At 43.5% G+C, this 14440-nt stretch overlaps 1 protein-coding gene across 1 annotated transcript in view; it reads left to right on the top strand.

Moving 5' to 3' along the window:
- Window positions 1-14440, top strand: part of fat4 (FAT atypical cadherin 4) — a 100944-nt gene that overhangs the window by 69768 nt on the left and 16736 nt on the right. Inside the window, exons 7-9 of the mRNA XM_085374726.1 lie at window positions 6432-6612; window positions 8414-8664; window positions 8889-13238. Coding sequence (XP_085230852.1) covers window positions 6432-6612; window positions 8414-8664; window positions 8889-13238 — 4782 coding nt within the window. The remainder of the gene's footprint in view (window positions 1-6431; window positions 6613-8413; window positions 8665-8888; window positions 13239-14440) is intronic.

Raw genomic sequence — 14440 nt, forward strand, 5'->3', positions numbered from 1 at the left:
ACAAAAACACCTCATGGAAACATGGTGCCAGAGAGTTCACTATTTTCTTTACTGATTGAGGCAGCACACTCCTCTCGGCTCAAACCTCGATTCCTTCTGTGCAACAATAAATAATACTAGTGGCAGTAGCTTTGAAAGCAATTTTCTTTGACATTTGAATGAGATTTTAATGAGACAGTGCGTAATAATGCGAGGTTTTACTCACCAGAAGTGTAGTGTCGGGGGGGGGGGGGGGGGGGGGGCAGGTTTGCTTTCCTAAATGACTTGAGATTAACCCCTGAAATAGGATTACGCTCATGGCACAAACATCGGCAAGAGGTAAGGTAGTGTGTAGCCCAGCTAGAAAAAAAGAGCAGTGGAAAGTAGTTTTTTTTTTCATGTATAATGTAAAGAATTTAGTCATTTCTTTTTTCTTTTATGTTTAAAGGAAGATGTGGACCAATAAGATTATCTGTTGTCATTTAACTTGGCCAATCAGCAATGAGCTCCCAGTGACCCTTGCTGTTGACCTTGATCACATGATTTCCTGTGTTGCCATTTCGTTCCTGTTCATATAATGCCATGTGCCAGAGAAACTAATGTTCCCGAAGTCGAATCGCTAGGAGTTAAAAGCAAGTCTGCTGCAGTTGTTTTTGGTTGTTCAGAGTTTCACCCTGTCAACGGTGAGTACGAAAAGTGGGGAAAACCTAATTTGTTAAGGATAAAAAGGGCAGACTTAACGGGACGGCGAGTCCGCTAGCCGCTAAGCTAACTGCTAGCGCTCACGCTAGCAGGATTTGACTGTGTTCTGTGTGTGAAATGGCTAGTGACTGCAATCATATTACGTTTAAGAAAAAAAACAAAAGAAATGGTGCTAATCAGTTTTATGTTTAACAAGTTAATCCAATTGTACGCCGATTCTCAGATTTTCAGTTGTGTTCTTTGAGTTGGTTATAATGCACAAGTCTGGTGAGCTACTGTGAGTTGCTGACTGCAGCTACAGTGTTAACTATAGAAGCTGTGTTTTTTTTTGAGAACATTGTCAGCCGTCAGGTTGATAAAATTATAGCTCATCTAAGAGGATATGATGCTGCAGTGATATAATTTTGTTGTACAACAGAGCTAGCTGAATTAAGATATAGAGTTACACTAATACTTATTGTTCATTTTTGAATGTTTTAAGTAAGTGTGGCTGTTTCACAACGGTGAATGTGACTATATGGACCTGTGACCTGTTTATAGGTCAGGTTTTTTTGTTATCTGGTAAAAGGATGACTCGACAGACGGACCCAGTCTGAAGCAAGCCCCATCGAGGAGCAGTGATTCCACAGTTCCAGTTAACTGGATGGCGAGCCAACCCGAAATTGAAAAGGATTTGCCAAGGTTTTATTGAAGCCAAAGTTTCGTTCCCATTGAAGCTTCAGATACCTGCAGGACTACGAACTTTCTTCCTTCATCGGAGTGTGGTAGGACAAACATTAAACAAACTGAACGGGCCCCAACGATCCATCAGTTATCAGACATTATCCACTCATATAATTGACTCAGAGAAAGCTGTATGCGCGCACTTTTATTTAGTTTGTTATTTTGGGGGAAATATTTTGTATTTTATTTTATTGTTTTTTCATTACATTGTTGCAGCTGCTGTGTGTCAAATATAACAAATTTGTGAACAGTATATTGTGGTGTGGTCTCTTCTTATTGGTGTTTATACCTTGGGCTCCTGCCGATCCTAGATCTTCTGATACTGGCTAGTGGGAGTTCGGTCATTCTTAATAATAATTCACAAGTTGGGTTACAAGTGCCTTGATTACCTTATCTGTCTTATGGCTCTTAAGGCATACTGGTGCTATGAATGCAAACAAAACTGATCACGCTTTCCTAATATCAACTTGAATATGCTAAATATGCTGGTACATATGTTGTTGAATATTGTCTTGGATAGTTTTTGTTTCATGGAGGCTAATAGCATTAGATTACCTTTACAATGTCTTTAATGTCTGTGGTTAATGCAGCCCTATAAAAGTTAAAAATTTACCTTAAGAACTACTGCTCACATAAAAGAAAGGGTCTGGGGACAGGACTTGCCAATGGAAAAAATATTTGTCTAACCGCAGTGCATGGCTGCCACTGGTAGGCAGCTGACTTCCCGCTGCAAGTTTCCACCAGTTCTCTTTCCATGGTAAAATGATGTCATTTGTCGTCCAGCGGTGGGCCAAATTGTGCTCTGCCAGATCCAGGCAAATTTCCTCGCCATATCCCTGCCGTGCACGAGGTGACACCCGCCTTGTCTGCAGTAATCTAAATCATTGACCCTGACACTCTTCCCTGTGCTTTGCCAGATTCCAGCGAAGACTGTTTGGAGGAGATGCTGGCATTTCTCAGCACTCTTGGAGAGCATTCCTCTCCTGTTGAGTCACTCCCTCCACAGAAAGAAGAACTGGACGGAGATTATTTTGTACGTTTAAAAAAAAATGCTCTGGGATTGATTTCTTACTATTACAGGTACAGGATGCAGAGGAAATTTAAGAATCGGAAACAGATGATGACTTACTCGACTGCAGCGCTGACCCTGTTATTTAGTCTGCCGTCATATGAATCTCAACAATGTCTCACACCAGCCATAACTATTTGAAACAACTGTCATCTACATACATTTGCATACCTGCCAAGATATAGTGTTCCTTTACTAAATCTGTCATCCCACGCAATGTAACAAGATAGATCTGAACTATTTACACATCGAACAGGATGCTTGGAGGGGGTAACAGCTGCCAGGGGGTTATGTGATATCAGTTAGCCCCATGAGGCCAAGAAGGCACGTTCAGAAACTGCACGGAGTTGCATGATGCTGTGAGAAGTGATACACCAAGAAAGATGTGAAAAATCCTCAATTTGAGCCCATGCCTATCATCTGCTGGGTCAACGCAGGTTCAGCTTTGGACAGAGGAGCGTTAGAGGGGGTGGGGTGTCTCTGTTCTGTGCTTGCTAAGGATTAGCTGGTGTAACAGTGCCCTGGGCCCCAGAGTCCCTGATGTGTTGGGTGACAGAGTCTTTGAAGGTCCCAACAGAGAAGGCTGACCGTTCACAGGCAGTAAACAGGTTGTGACATCACATCCTGTGCAAAAATGAAATGCCTAAAAGGAGGGCGGTGTGCTCAACATACACATAGATGCACACAGTCGGTGCTAGCTTTTTAGCTTGGCTGGCTTCCTCTCTTAGTGAGGGGAACAATGCTATTGAAATGCGACTGCTGCGCTCGGTCGGTATCAGTTAAGTTCAGAAAAATACTGCGGTGCGCTTGATATTCAAAAACAAATCATTCCTGCATTGGTAGACAAAGCCACTTAGCTCTCAGAGCCTCTTATCAGCCATCAGCAGCTCCAGCCTGTACAGAACATCTTTGATCATAATAATAATAATGGATACTTTATTGATCCCCATGGGGAAATTACTTGTTTTTCTCTGCATTTGACCCATTCACTCAGTGAAGCAGTGGGCAGCCCACTAAGCAGGCGCCCGGGGAGCAGTGTGTAGGGACGGTACCTTGCTCAGGGGTACCTCAGGGTAGCCGTTAAGTGGATTCGAACCGCCGACCTTCCGATCATGGGGCGACCACTTTACCTACTGAGCTATCCCTGCCCTGATCAACAGCAGTCTTAGCGAGTTGCTGACTGTCAAACACACTTTACTTACCACCTGCGGCTCCTTGCTGGTTAATTTAAAGTGATACAGACGCCTTGCTGACTTGGATCGCTCCTCAATTAAGAGGATCACCTGAGGAGGAGCGAAAGCTGCTCTAATCTATTGCTATAACAACCTCCTGAATGATGATTCATGTCAAATGAAACTTGCTGAGACAAACGATACCTCGGGTCCAAGTATAGGCGGATTAGAAAGCTACAGTAAAGCATGATGTTAATTAAATAATCTTGCTGACACATGTTGTGGTTATTACATAATAAGTCTGCGATGAAGCTATATAGAGGGGATTGGTTTACATTTTATGCTCAGATTATGTTTCCGCCACTGTTAATTCTTTGTATTTGGCACCAAATTTGTGGTCAGATGTCCCGTGTAACTAGCTGCAGAGAATGTTGTTTATAAGCGGATTTTTCATAATCACAAATATTTGTAAAGGTGGAAATACAAAATTCAACATTGCCTATGTATGGGTATAAACACGGGAATCAGTATAGCTAGAGCAGCAGAGGGCTCTTCAGTGATTCGCTTTGGTAATGAGTCACTAAAGATTAGTGTTGTATGGTTTCTGGGTCTCTTTTGGGATGAAATGTGTTTACTGTCACCTCTTTTTGTGTCATTTATTTTGCTTCTGGAATTCAGCTCTGTTTATTCTGAATGCCAATGTTAGCCACTTCTGTTCTGACCAGAAAACCTGGGTGCATTACAAGCCTGAGGCCAAATGTCTGTTTATTATCATAAAGCCAGGCAGTGAAGTGATGTTACGGTAAACTATCACAAATCTCGTTTTTTGAGGAATCCCCAGCCCTCCTGAAAGAAGTGGCTGCGGTATCCAAGCCCCACAGTAATGTTCAAATTTGTTGATGTTCACAGGGAAAGATCTCTTTTGTGCTCTCTGCCCGCAAGGACCCAGAACTCAGTGTCAGCAATTCCCAGCTGTAGAGCCTGTGGAGGATTTTCTTTGTGCTCAAACACACAAACACACACACTCTTAAGTAGTTTGAGCATAGTTTGCAGGGAGCGCCGATTTGCATGTAATACACAGGTCTCTAAATTATATTGCTTTTAATACTGATAAGGTAGTAGCAATTGATATTCAGTTTTATTTATATAGCGTGAAATCACAACAACAATTGCCTCAAGGCTCTTCATATTGTAAACTAAAAAACCCACAATAATACAGAGAAAACAGAGAAACCCCAACAATCAGATGACACCCTGTGAGCAATCGCTTTGGTGACAGTGGGAAGGGAAAAACTCCCTTTTAACAGGAATAAACCTCTGACACAACCTTTTAGTGGCGTATAAATATGACTGAAAAACATCATTGTGTCAACAGCACTCTCGGGAGACTGCAGCAGCAAAGATGTTTCATCTGACTTCCAAATGAGAAGAACTGGTGCAAAATATAACAGCATGTTGGCCTGATTTCCTCATATTTATAACTAATCCATGCTGGCTGCGCAATAAAGCCATAGAATCCCTCTAGCTTTCTTTCTGACCCTCCACCCCTCGGCACCCACTTTTCTCTGATTCTTTATTTAAGAGCATTAAGAGAGAATCTTGGTGGCCACCATCCAAATGTTTTTTATTATCTCTTATTAATCCAGGCCTCCACGGTACACAAGTTCAAGCATCTGATGTTTTGAGCAGCTGAGTACACAGGGACATGAGACACAAGATCGGGATCGTGTATGTTTTTATTTGGTTGTATTATAGTTGACATATTCACACAGATTCCTGAAGAGAGCTACAGGAGGGAACAACTACATGTAAGAGGTGGGAAAAATAGCTCCTACGGCTTTCACATCTCAGCTTTTTTCAGTCCTCAGGTGCTCTCTGTCCTTGTATTATTCATACTGTAAACCATATGGAAATCATTAAGAACTCAAAATAGCATCAAGCTTTTAAGGATGTCTCCAGATCCCATATTGTGACTTTCAGTAACAAGCCTGAAAACTCGCGCTTATGTTTGGAATATAGATTAGCCAGTTCGCTGTGCCTTTTAGGGATGTATTATAAAGGGCAGCTCAAGCAAGGCAGATGCCTGAATGTCTTTTTTCTGTTCAGGTTTTTCTGCATTGCGGCTCGTTTTCATCTGCTATTGATTTAAATCCATCCCCCCGGGTCGCAGCAAACCGTGTTTCGTCACCTGCTCTGGGGAAAAAAAACGGTCGGATTTTTGCTGAAAATAGCACTTCTTCTCGCTCTAATATCTCGCACAGTGCCGCGCACCTTAAAATAGATACCTCTCTGTGGAGATTAAATCGGTGAGCGTCCAAGACCCCAGGAAGGACGCCTGAAAGATTTGGTTTCAGAGACATTGAGCCCCTTTGATGTGTTTTTCGCTGATGTGCGTTGATGTGACAGTACAACCCGTGGAAAGTGCATACCCACGACTAAAGACATTTTCTTGAATTAAATGCAGCAGGAACAGTGTGGTCGAGCCTTTGCAGGAATGTGAATTGCTTCAGTGTGGATCTTGCTGCAAATGACAAGTCGTGTACAATAAATCATGTGTCCAAAGTCAGAAGGGGACTTAATGGCACTCACGTGTCCCCACAAAAACAGAGTTTGTAATTCTGTCACTTGGAATAATCTCCATATTCGGTTTGCTGAAAGGTTAATGAGTTGTTTCTGTCCCAACAAGTGAGTCAGTTTCTCCTTCACTTCTCTTTAAGGTGATCACTCAAGGAGAAGTAAACTGCTACTGTCAGTCATGTTTCTTTTTTTCTTTCTTCCATCTCCAGGCACTCCATCACTGAGTGGGACAGGGACGGTAACAGTTATGGTGGATGACGTTAACGATAATGTCCCCGTTTTCACTTCTTCTATCTTTCACACCACCATCATGGAGGATGCCCCAACTGGGACAGATGTGCTTTTGGTCAACAGCTCTGATGCAGACGTGGGAGTTAATGGTGTTATAAGGTATTCTTTTTCATTTTCAGTTGTTTATTCCAACCAGACTCCAACTTATTGCAGTCAGTGGGACCCCTGGTATGCTGTAGATATTCTGATCATTCAAAGTGGGAAATGGCTCTTTTGAACAGGATTCATAAAATGAAACCACTCAAACATATTCAGATAGTTGAAGTTTGAAATTCCCTGAACTGACTTGGAAAATCCGAGTTTTCCCAAAGATCTTTTTCTAAAGAACATGAAATATCAAATAGAGTAAAATAAAAACATTAGTGTCCACACGTCACTGAAGCCACTTCTTATAAGATGTCACTCTATATGGTCCCAGGAACTACTGAGTTCCACAGTCAGGCCAGCTTCAGTTTGATTTCATGCTCTGATTTTACACCCTGGTGTGAAAATACCCTTTTGGGGCCATACAGTAAAACTCTTTAACTCACTTCCAGCTCTGTAAAATTCCAGACCAATGTTGCAATGGATGATAGAAATTTAGTCACGGAGTGTAGCATCATAGTCAAAACCCAAAGTCATTGTTTTGGGGTGCGATTTTCAAGCTTTTTCACACTCACAAGCCCCTCCAGGGGGAAGCTTGTAAGAGTTTCTGGCCAGTCTCTCTCAGGCCGGACACTGACTCAAGTCCAGCCCCCTCTCTTTCTTCGGCAGCCCCACTGGGTACACATTTGCTCCAGTTTCCCAAAACATAGTAATGAGGATGTTAATTGTCTATGACAGAACGAGATGTACCCATCAGGGGTTCGGGGCCCAGAACTGGTTACAAATAGTTATTAGTTTTGATTTTCACAGCCCGTTAAATGTAAGTCCCGAGCTTGGACTTGTCTCTGGACTATGTTCTGACCACAAGCATCTGTGGACAGTTTACATTGTTTTCAATGTCCAAATAAGCTTTGCACCAGCACTGCATTCACACATTGTTCTGCAATTTGTCATCCCATCTCTGGAGGGGGATGCTTTTTCAAGAAACCTTTTCAAAATATGCACTGGTGTGTACATGTATGTGTCAGCTTACATTTATGTCTGGGTCCTGCTGGAGACTCGGGAGATACAGGGTGAAACCTGATATTTGTTTGAAAGCAAAAGATTTTAGCCCCCTGAGTGTTGACTTGATATTATGTCGTTAGCTTCATAGCATAAGTGCCTAAGTCATTTGACTAAGTCAATGACTTAGGCACTTATGCTATGAAGCTAACGATGTATGTTTTGTTTGCTTTCTATACCATGTATTTTTATAAGTATTAAAATTCTTGTCATTTTTGGATTACACAATAACAAATATAACAATGAGGAAGATAAATCAAATGCATGATTCTGGAGAATGCAGCCTAGACCCCACAGAGCATGAAAGCAAATGGACACTTTAGTTAAATATGTCACTGATTTGATGTGACCGCAGTGTAGTGTGGGGACCATCTCTGACCATATTCCCCCCTCACTGTGCTAATGTGAACCTTGAAACAGTGCCCTCTATAGGCAACTTTGTCGCACTGAACAAGGTGCTTCAGTCAGTGCAGAGTAGCAGACTACATAACTACAGTCTATATATATGCAAGTATTTGATGTCAGAATCAGAATACTTTAATAATGCCCAGGAAATTATGTGTGGATGAATTCAAAATTGCTGTTTCAATAAAGAATAATAAAAGATATCCAATAACACCAAATGAATAATATTGATTTGTATTAAAGATGACTGCAAAAATTCCTGATACAGCATCATTATCATCATCAAATTGCTATGCAGTCTTTGTTTTTGTTTTTCACTAAAACATGTCCTTCTGTGTTTATCCTACAGCTACAGCCTGACCGGAGGACGCGGTCAGTTCTCCATCAACCCAGCTACAGGACAGATTATCACCAGCTCCCTGCTGGACCGAGAAGACAGGGCCAATTACCAGCTGCTGGTAGTGGCAACAGATGGAGGCCAGCCCGAGGGCTTGTCCAGCTCTGCTACTGTGTCCGTGACAGTGGCCGACATTAATGACAACCCCCCACGTTTTCACCACCACCCCTATGTCACCCACATCCCCGCATCTACTGCAGCAGGTGAGCACATGCATTAAAAGGTGCTAAATAAAAGTTGTGGTGTGCACCTTTTCGCTCTGTCATTGTACTGTGTTATTAGGCATAGCTTAATATTTTAACTATGTCAGAAAATGCTAAAATTAACTAAAATGCTAAAATAAACTCTATTTTTTAATGTCTACATAAGTAATTAGTCTGCTAAATCACTGTGCCAAAGACTCATTCATTCACATTTATGTCTTCAGGGTCCTTGGTCTTTGCCGTTACTGTCACTGATGAGGACTCTGGTTCAAACGCCCAGCTACACTACTCACTGATGGGCCGCAATGCTGAGAAATTCAAGATCGACCCAGTCAGAGGTGCCATCACTGCCAATGAGAGGCTAACTGGAAATTCAGAAGTTACACTTACAGTTCGAGTAAAAGACGGCGGAGCTAATCCCAAAACAGATACGACTACCGTGACTGTTCGCTTTGTTACTGGAGGAAACTTCCCTGTCATTAAGTTGAGGGAACGTGCGTTCACATTCCCTGAAAGCCAGCCAAGCAACCACATTGTTACAACTGTGACCGGGTCTTCTATGAGAGGCGGGCCGCTGTCATATTACATTGCCAGTGGGAACCTGGATAATGCTTTTCATATCGACCAGCTGTCAGGCAAGTTGTCTATCAGACATCCACTGGATTATGAAAACATACAGAAGTATGTCCTCTGGATTGAGGCCAGAGATCAGGGCTTCCCACCTTACTCCTCTTATGAGAAATTGGAAATAGCTGTGCTGGATGTGAATGACAATCACCCAGTATTTGATAAGGATCCCTTCCATGCTGAGATACTGGAGAATCTTCCACCCAAGGGGGTGCTTATGGTCTCTGCCGTTGATCTGGACAGTGGGCCAAATGGACAGCTGGAATATGCCATCATTGAGGGCAACAAAGAGAACAGTTTCAGCATCAATCGAGCCACCGGTGAAATACGAACCACCAGGCCACTGGACCGGGAGAAGGTGGCTCTGTACACTTTGAAAGTCAAAGCCACTGACCGCGGTTTGCCACCCAAAAACACAATAGTCAAAGTACTAATCAACGTACTGGATGTGAATGACAATGCCCCCAGGTTTTCCAAGATCTTCAGTGCTACAGTGGCTGAAAATGCCCCTGTGGGTTACACTGTCACCAGAGTCACCACCACTGACGAGGATGCCGGTTCAAATGCCATTAGCCGATATTCAATTACAGATACCAGCCTTCCATTCAATATTAATCCAAACACAGGAGACATAACAATTAGCAGGCCACTCAATAGAGAAGACACTAATCACTACATTGTCAAAGTGTCTGCCCATGACAGCGGCTGGACAGTAAGCACAGATGTCACCGTATTCATAACTGATATTAATGATAATGCCCCCAGATTTAGTCGACCGTCTTACTATCTGGACTATCCTGAGCTCACAGAGGTGGGCTCTCTGGTCACACGGGTGTCCGCCACTGATCCCGACGAGGATTTCAATGGCAAAATTTTCTATTTCATCCGATCCCAGTCAGAGTATTTTAGAATTAATGCCAGCACTGGAGAGATATTTGTAAAGCAGCAGTTAAAATATCAGAACTCAACAGGTGCTAGCAGTATAAATATAAACCGCCACAGCTTCATTGTGACAGCCTCGGACCGAGCACTCAAGCCTTTGATGAGTGAGACAACAGTTATTGTGAACATTGTAGACAGCAATGATAATCCCCCTGAGTTTAATTCCCCCAGCTACTTTACACCTGTCACTAAAAGTGTAAAAGTTGGCACCCGACTGCTCAGGGTTGTAGCTCAGGACAAGAAAGATTTTGGCCTTAATTCCGAGGTAGAGTACCTAATGACAGGTGGAAATAGCTCTAGTAAATTCAAACTAGATAAAACAAGTGGATGGATTACTGTTGCCTCTTCGCTTACATCAGATATGAATAAAATTTTCCAGATTAAAATCACTGCAAGCGACAAAGGAAATCCTCCGTTGTCTGCACAGACGACAGTGAGTATAGCAGTTACGGAGGAAAACCACCACACACCCGAGTTCTCGCAAAGCCAAATCTCAGCTACTGTACCTGAAAGCCTTGCTGTGGGAACAGCAATAAGGACCCTGTCTGCAAGAGACAAAGACAAAGAGATGAATGGCCTTATCACGTACAATATTACTTCAGGCAACGACAAGGGTCTGTTTGCACTTAACAGTAGAACTGGAGTGTTATCCTTAGCTCACCCTCTGGACTTTGAAGAAAAGCAACAGCACGAGCTTAGGGTTTCAGCCACTGACGGTGGTTGGATTGCAAAAACAAGCTACGTCTCAGTCACAGTACACGTGACTGATGTGAACGACAACCCTCCTGTGTTTGATCCTGATGAGTACTTCCCCATTGTGCAGGAGAACGTTCCCAGTGGCACCACCGTGATCAAACTGAATGGTACAGACCTTGATTCGGGAGCTAACGCGGTCATGGCTTATGTGATTCAATCGTCAGACAGTGACCTCTTTGTTATTGACCCGAACACGGGTATCATCACCACCCAGGGCTTCTTGGATTATGAGGCTAAGCAGGTCTACCATTTAACAGTCAAGGCCTTCAATGTCCCAGACGAAGAGCGCTGCAGCTTCGCCAACGTCAACATTCAGCTAAAGGGAGCCAACGAATACGTGCCGCGCTTTGTCTCCAAACAGTACTACTTTGAAATCTCAGAAGCTGCTCCAAAAGGAACAGTGGTAGGGGAAGTATTTGCCAGTGATCGAGACCAAGGAGAAGATGGAGTAGTTTACTACCTCATTTTTGGTAGGAGCAGAAAGAAGGGCTTTGGCATCAACAAGAGGACGGGCCAGATTTATGTCACAGGTACTCTGGATCGTGAGAAAGAGGAGAAGGTTTCACTGAAGGTGTTAGCCAAGAACGCAGGAAGCATCCATGGGGCAGATATTGATGAGGTGTTTGTGAATATCACTATTCTTGATGCAAACGATCCGCCTGTTTTTACTAATGAACTTTATGATGTCCAGGTCAGTGAAGGTCTCTCACCCGGTGGTCTGGTGACTTTTGTGAGTGCTGAAGACTCAGACTCTGTCCCAAGCTGGAGCAGATTTTCCTACTCCATAGCTCCTGAGTCTGATAAAAATATTTTTACAATCAACGCAAAAACTGGCCAAGTGTCTGTGGCTGCAGAGCTAGACAGAGAGACAATTCCTGTGTATAATCTGACGATTCTCGCTGTGGATACTGGCACACCTCCCGCAACCGGAAGCACCACGGTGATTGTGAATCTTGAAGATATCAATGATAACGGCCCGACTTTAACTAAAACCTACGCTGAGGTCATGGAGAACCAGAGAGCTGGCACTGCAGTCACAACATTGACAGCCTCTGACCCAGATCTACCACCCAACCAAGGCCCCTTTCTATATAGCCTCCTCAATTCTGGCTCTGCCAAAAGCTACTTCAGTCTTAGTCCAGCTGGAGTCTTAACCACAAGTCGGGAGATTGACAGAGAGCAGATTAGTGATTTCTACCTCTCTGTTGTGATCAAGGATTCTGGCGTGCCGCAAATGTCCTCCACGGGAACAGTTCACGTGAAAATAAATGATCAGAATGACAACCCTTCAGAGCCCAGGTCCATGGAAATCTTGGTCCACTACTTTGGAAACATGTTTCCTGGTGGTTCTTTGGGAGACGTTAGACCCCAAGACCCGGATATTCAGGACAGGTTCCACTGTTCCCTTATACCTCCATCTTCAGGTCTGTTTAGTATCCCAACTGGAACGTGCAACCTCAACTCTAAAGCTCGCTCAACAGATGGAACGTTTGACCTAACCATCCGCAGCAGCGACGGTGTCCACGGTTCAGTTAGTAACACAGCCAAAGTCCTCTTCGTGGGCTTCAACAATGCTACGGTGGATAACAGCATACTCATCCGACTCCACTCTGACGGAGTCAAAAGCTTCCTCACCAACCACTACCTCAGCTTCCTACGCATTGCCAACTCTCAGCTAGCAGGACTAGGCACAGGGGTGCTGATTTATGGAGCATTTGAGCTCAACAATCAGACTTTCGTGATGGCAGCTGTGAAACGTGGCCACGGACAATATGTCAACCCGAGCGGCGTGGCCACATTCTTCCAGAGTATCAAAGACATTTTATATAGACAGAGCGGGGTGCAAATAGATGCGGTGGACCATGATCCTTGCACACGCAACCCGTGCCAGAATGGAGGCAGCTGCAAGAGGCGTCTCAGTGTCGGGCCTGATATTAAGACAGAAGAAAGCGTCCCAGTGATCCTTGTTTCCAACCACCCCCTGCAGCCCTACGCCTGCAGCTGCAGGCCAGGATACACAGGAGCTCTGTGTGAGACGGACATCGATGAGTGCCAGCCATCGCCCTGCCACAATGGCGGCACCTGCCATAATCTGGTGGGGGATTTCTCCTGCACCTGTCCAGAAGGTTTCACCGGCAAGGCCTGTGAGAGGGATGTCAATGAATGCCTTTCCAATCCCTGCAAGAACGGGGCGCTGTGCCAGAATTTCCCAGGCGGTTTCAACTGTCTCTGTAAATCCGGCTTTGCAGGTACTACACACGCAGGAGTCACATTTTATGTTTGACCTTAAAGCCACTCGTGTTAGGCTTGGAAAAAAGCACGCGGGGACACGCACACATGCGCGCATTAAAACTCCCACAATACTGGAGTCACACAGATGACTTTAGGTCCAATGAAAATATTTGCTTCTGAATGTTTCCAGGAGGTGTTGTAGCCATAGCATACAAGCATCACTGCCAAAAACAGTTTGATTTTTGGATTGCTGTTTGGGGGGCGGGGGGTATCAGCTGTGATGCATATCAGCCCGCCATGTTTGCTTTAATAAAGAGGATGATGCGAAGCTGACCGTAGTCAGGACTTGAGTCTAGGCTCCACACGCAGTTCACCACTATCGCATTTCATTGTGTGTGTTCATGTGCATGCAACTCTGGCCACACACAGATACATTTCTGATCCAACTGTATACACAGGAATTTCTTAATCAAGGATTTCTCATTTGGCAGGGTTTTGAGCTGCATGACAAATGAGCAGCTTTATAACAGATCCAATCAGGCCTTTTAATTTGGAAATGTAATGAATATGCTTCATTATTACCCTTGATAAAAGGGAGTGGATTTTAAGTGGAATTACATTCAAGGTCATTTGGACCTGTATGTTGTTCAGCCTCTGACTGTAGCATCTGAAAGGCATTTTCAAAGCGGGCTGTAGCAGGCAATTTGCCTCAAGTCAAGTCATTACTGTCCTTTTTTATTATGATGATAAAAAATGAACACAATTCTTTAGGTTTCATCAAGATAAATGACCCTCCTGCAGAAAGGCACCTATTGACTTACAGTAGTTTGCATGCCCTCCTGGTGAACTCTCAACTTCCTGTTTCCACAACTGGTGTTTGGCAGCAGAATCTGTCTCCATTAAGCAACTTGTCTCAAGATTTACAGCATAAATGCATTTTCAAAAGTTCATTGTCAATCTTTTTCTATTTAACCACTCATGAACCGTTTGTTCTCTCGGAGCCAGTGTATTATTTGTATTATCAACGTCGCATTCCTTATCGTGATGTTTAAACTTCATTTATATGTTTGTTTGTATGTATGGTGGCCATTTGTGTACATTCCAACTATTTGCCTTTCTGCCCTGCAAAAAAAAATCCCACACAAACAAAACAAAACCAAAACCAAAAAAAAACAGCCTCGTCCAAACATAATTTGCAATGAGTTTGAAAATCTGATTA

This window comes from Diplotaxodon limnothrissa, linkage group LG2, assembly GCF_057381915.1.
Source record: "Diplotaxodon limnothrissa isolate DT_005_m linkage group LG2, D_limnothrissa_male_GT1.1, whole genome shotgun sequence".
Lineage (NCBI taxonomy): Eukaryota > Metazoa > Chordata > Actinopteri > Cichliformes > Cichlidae > Diplotaxodon > Diplotaxodon limnothrissa.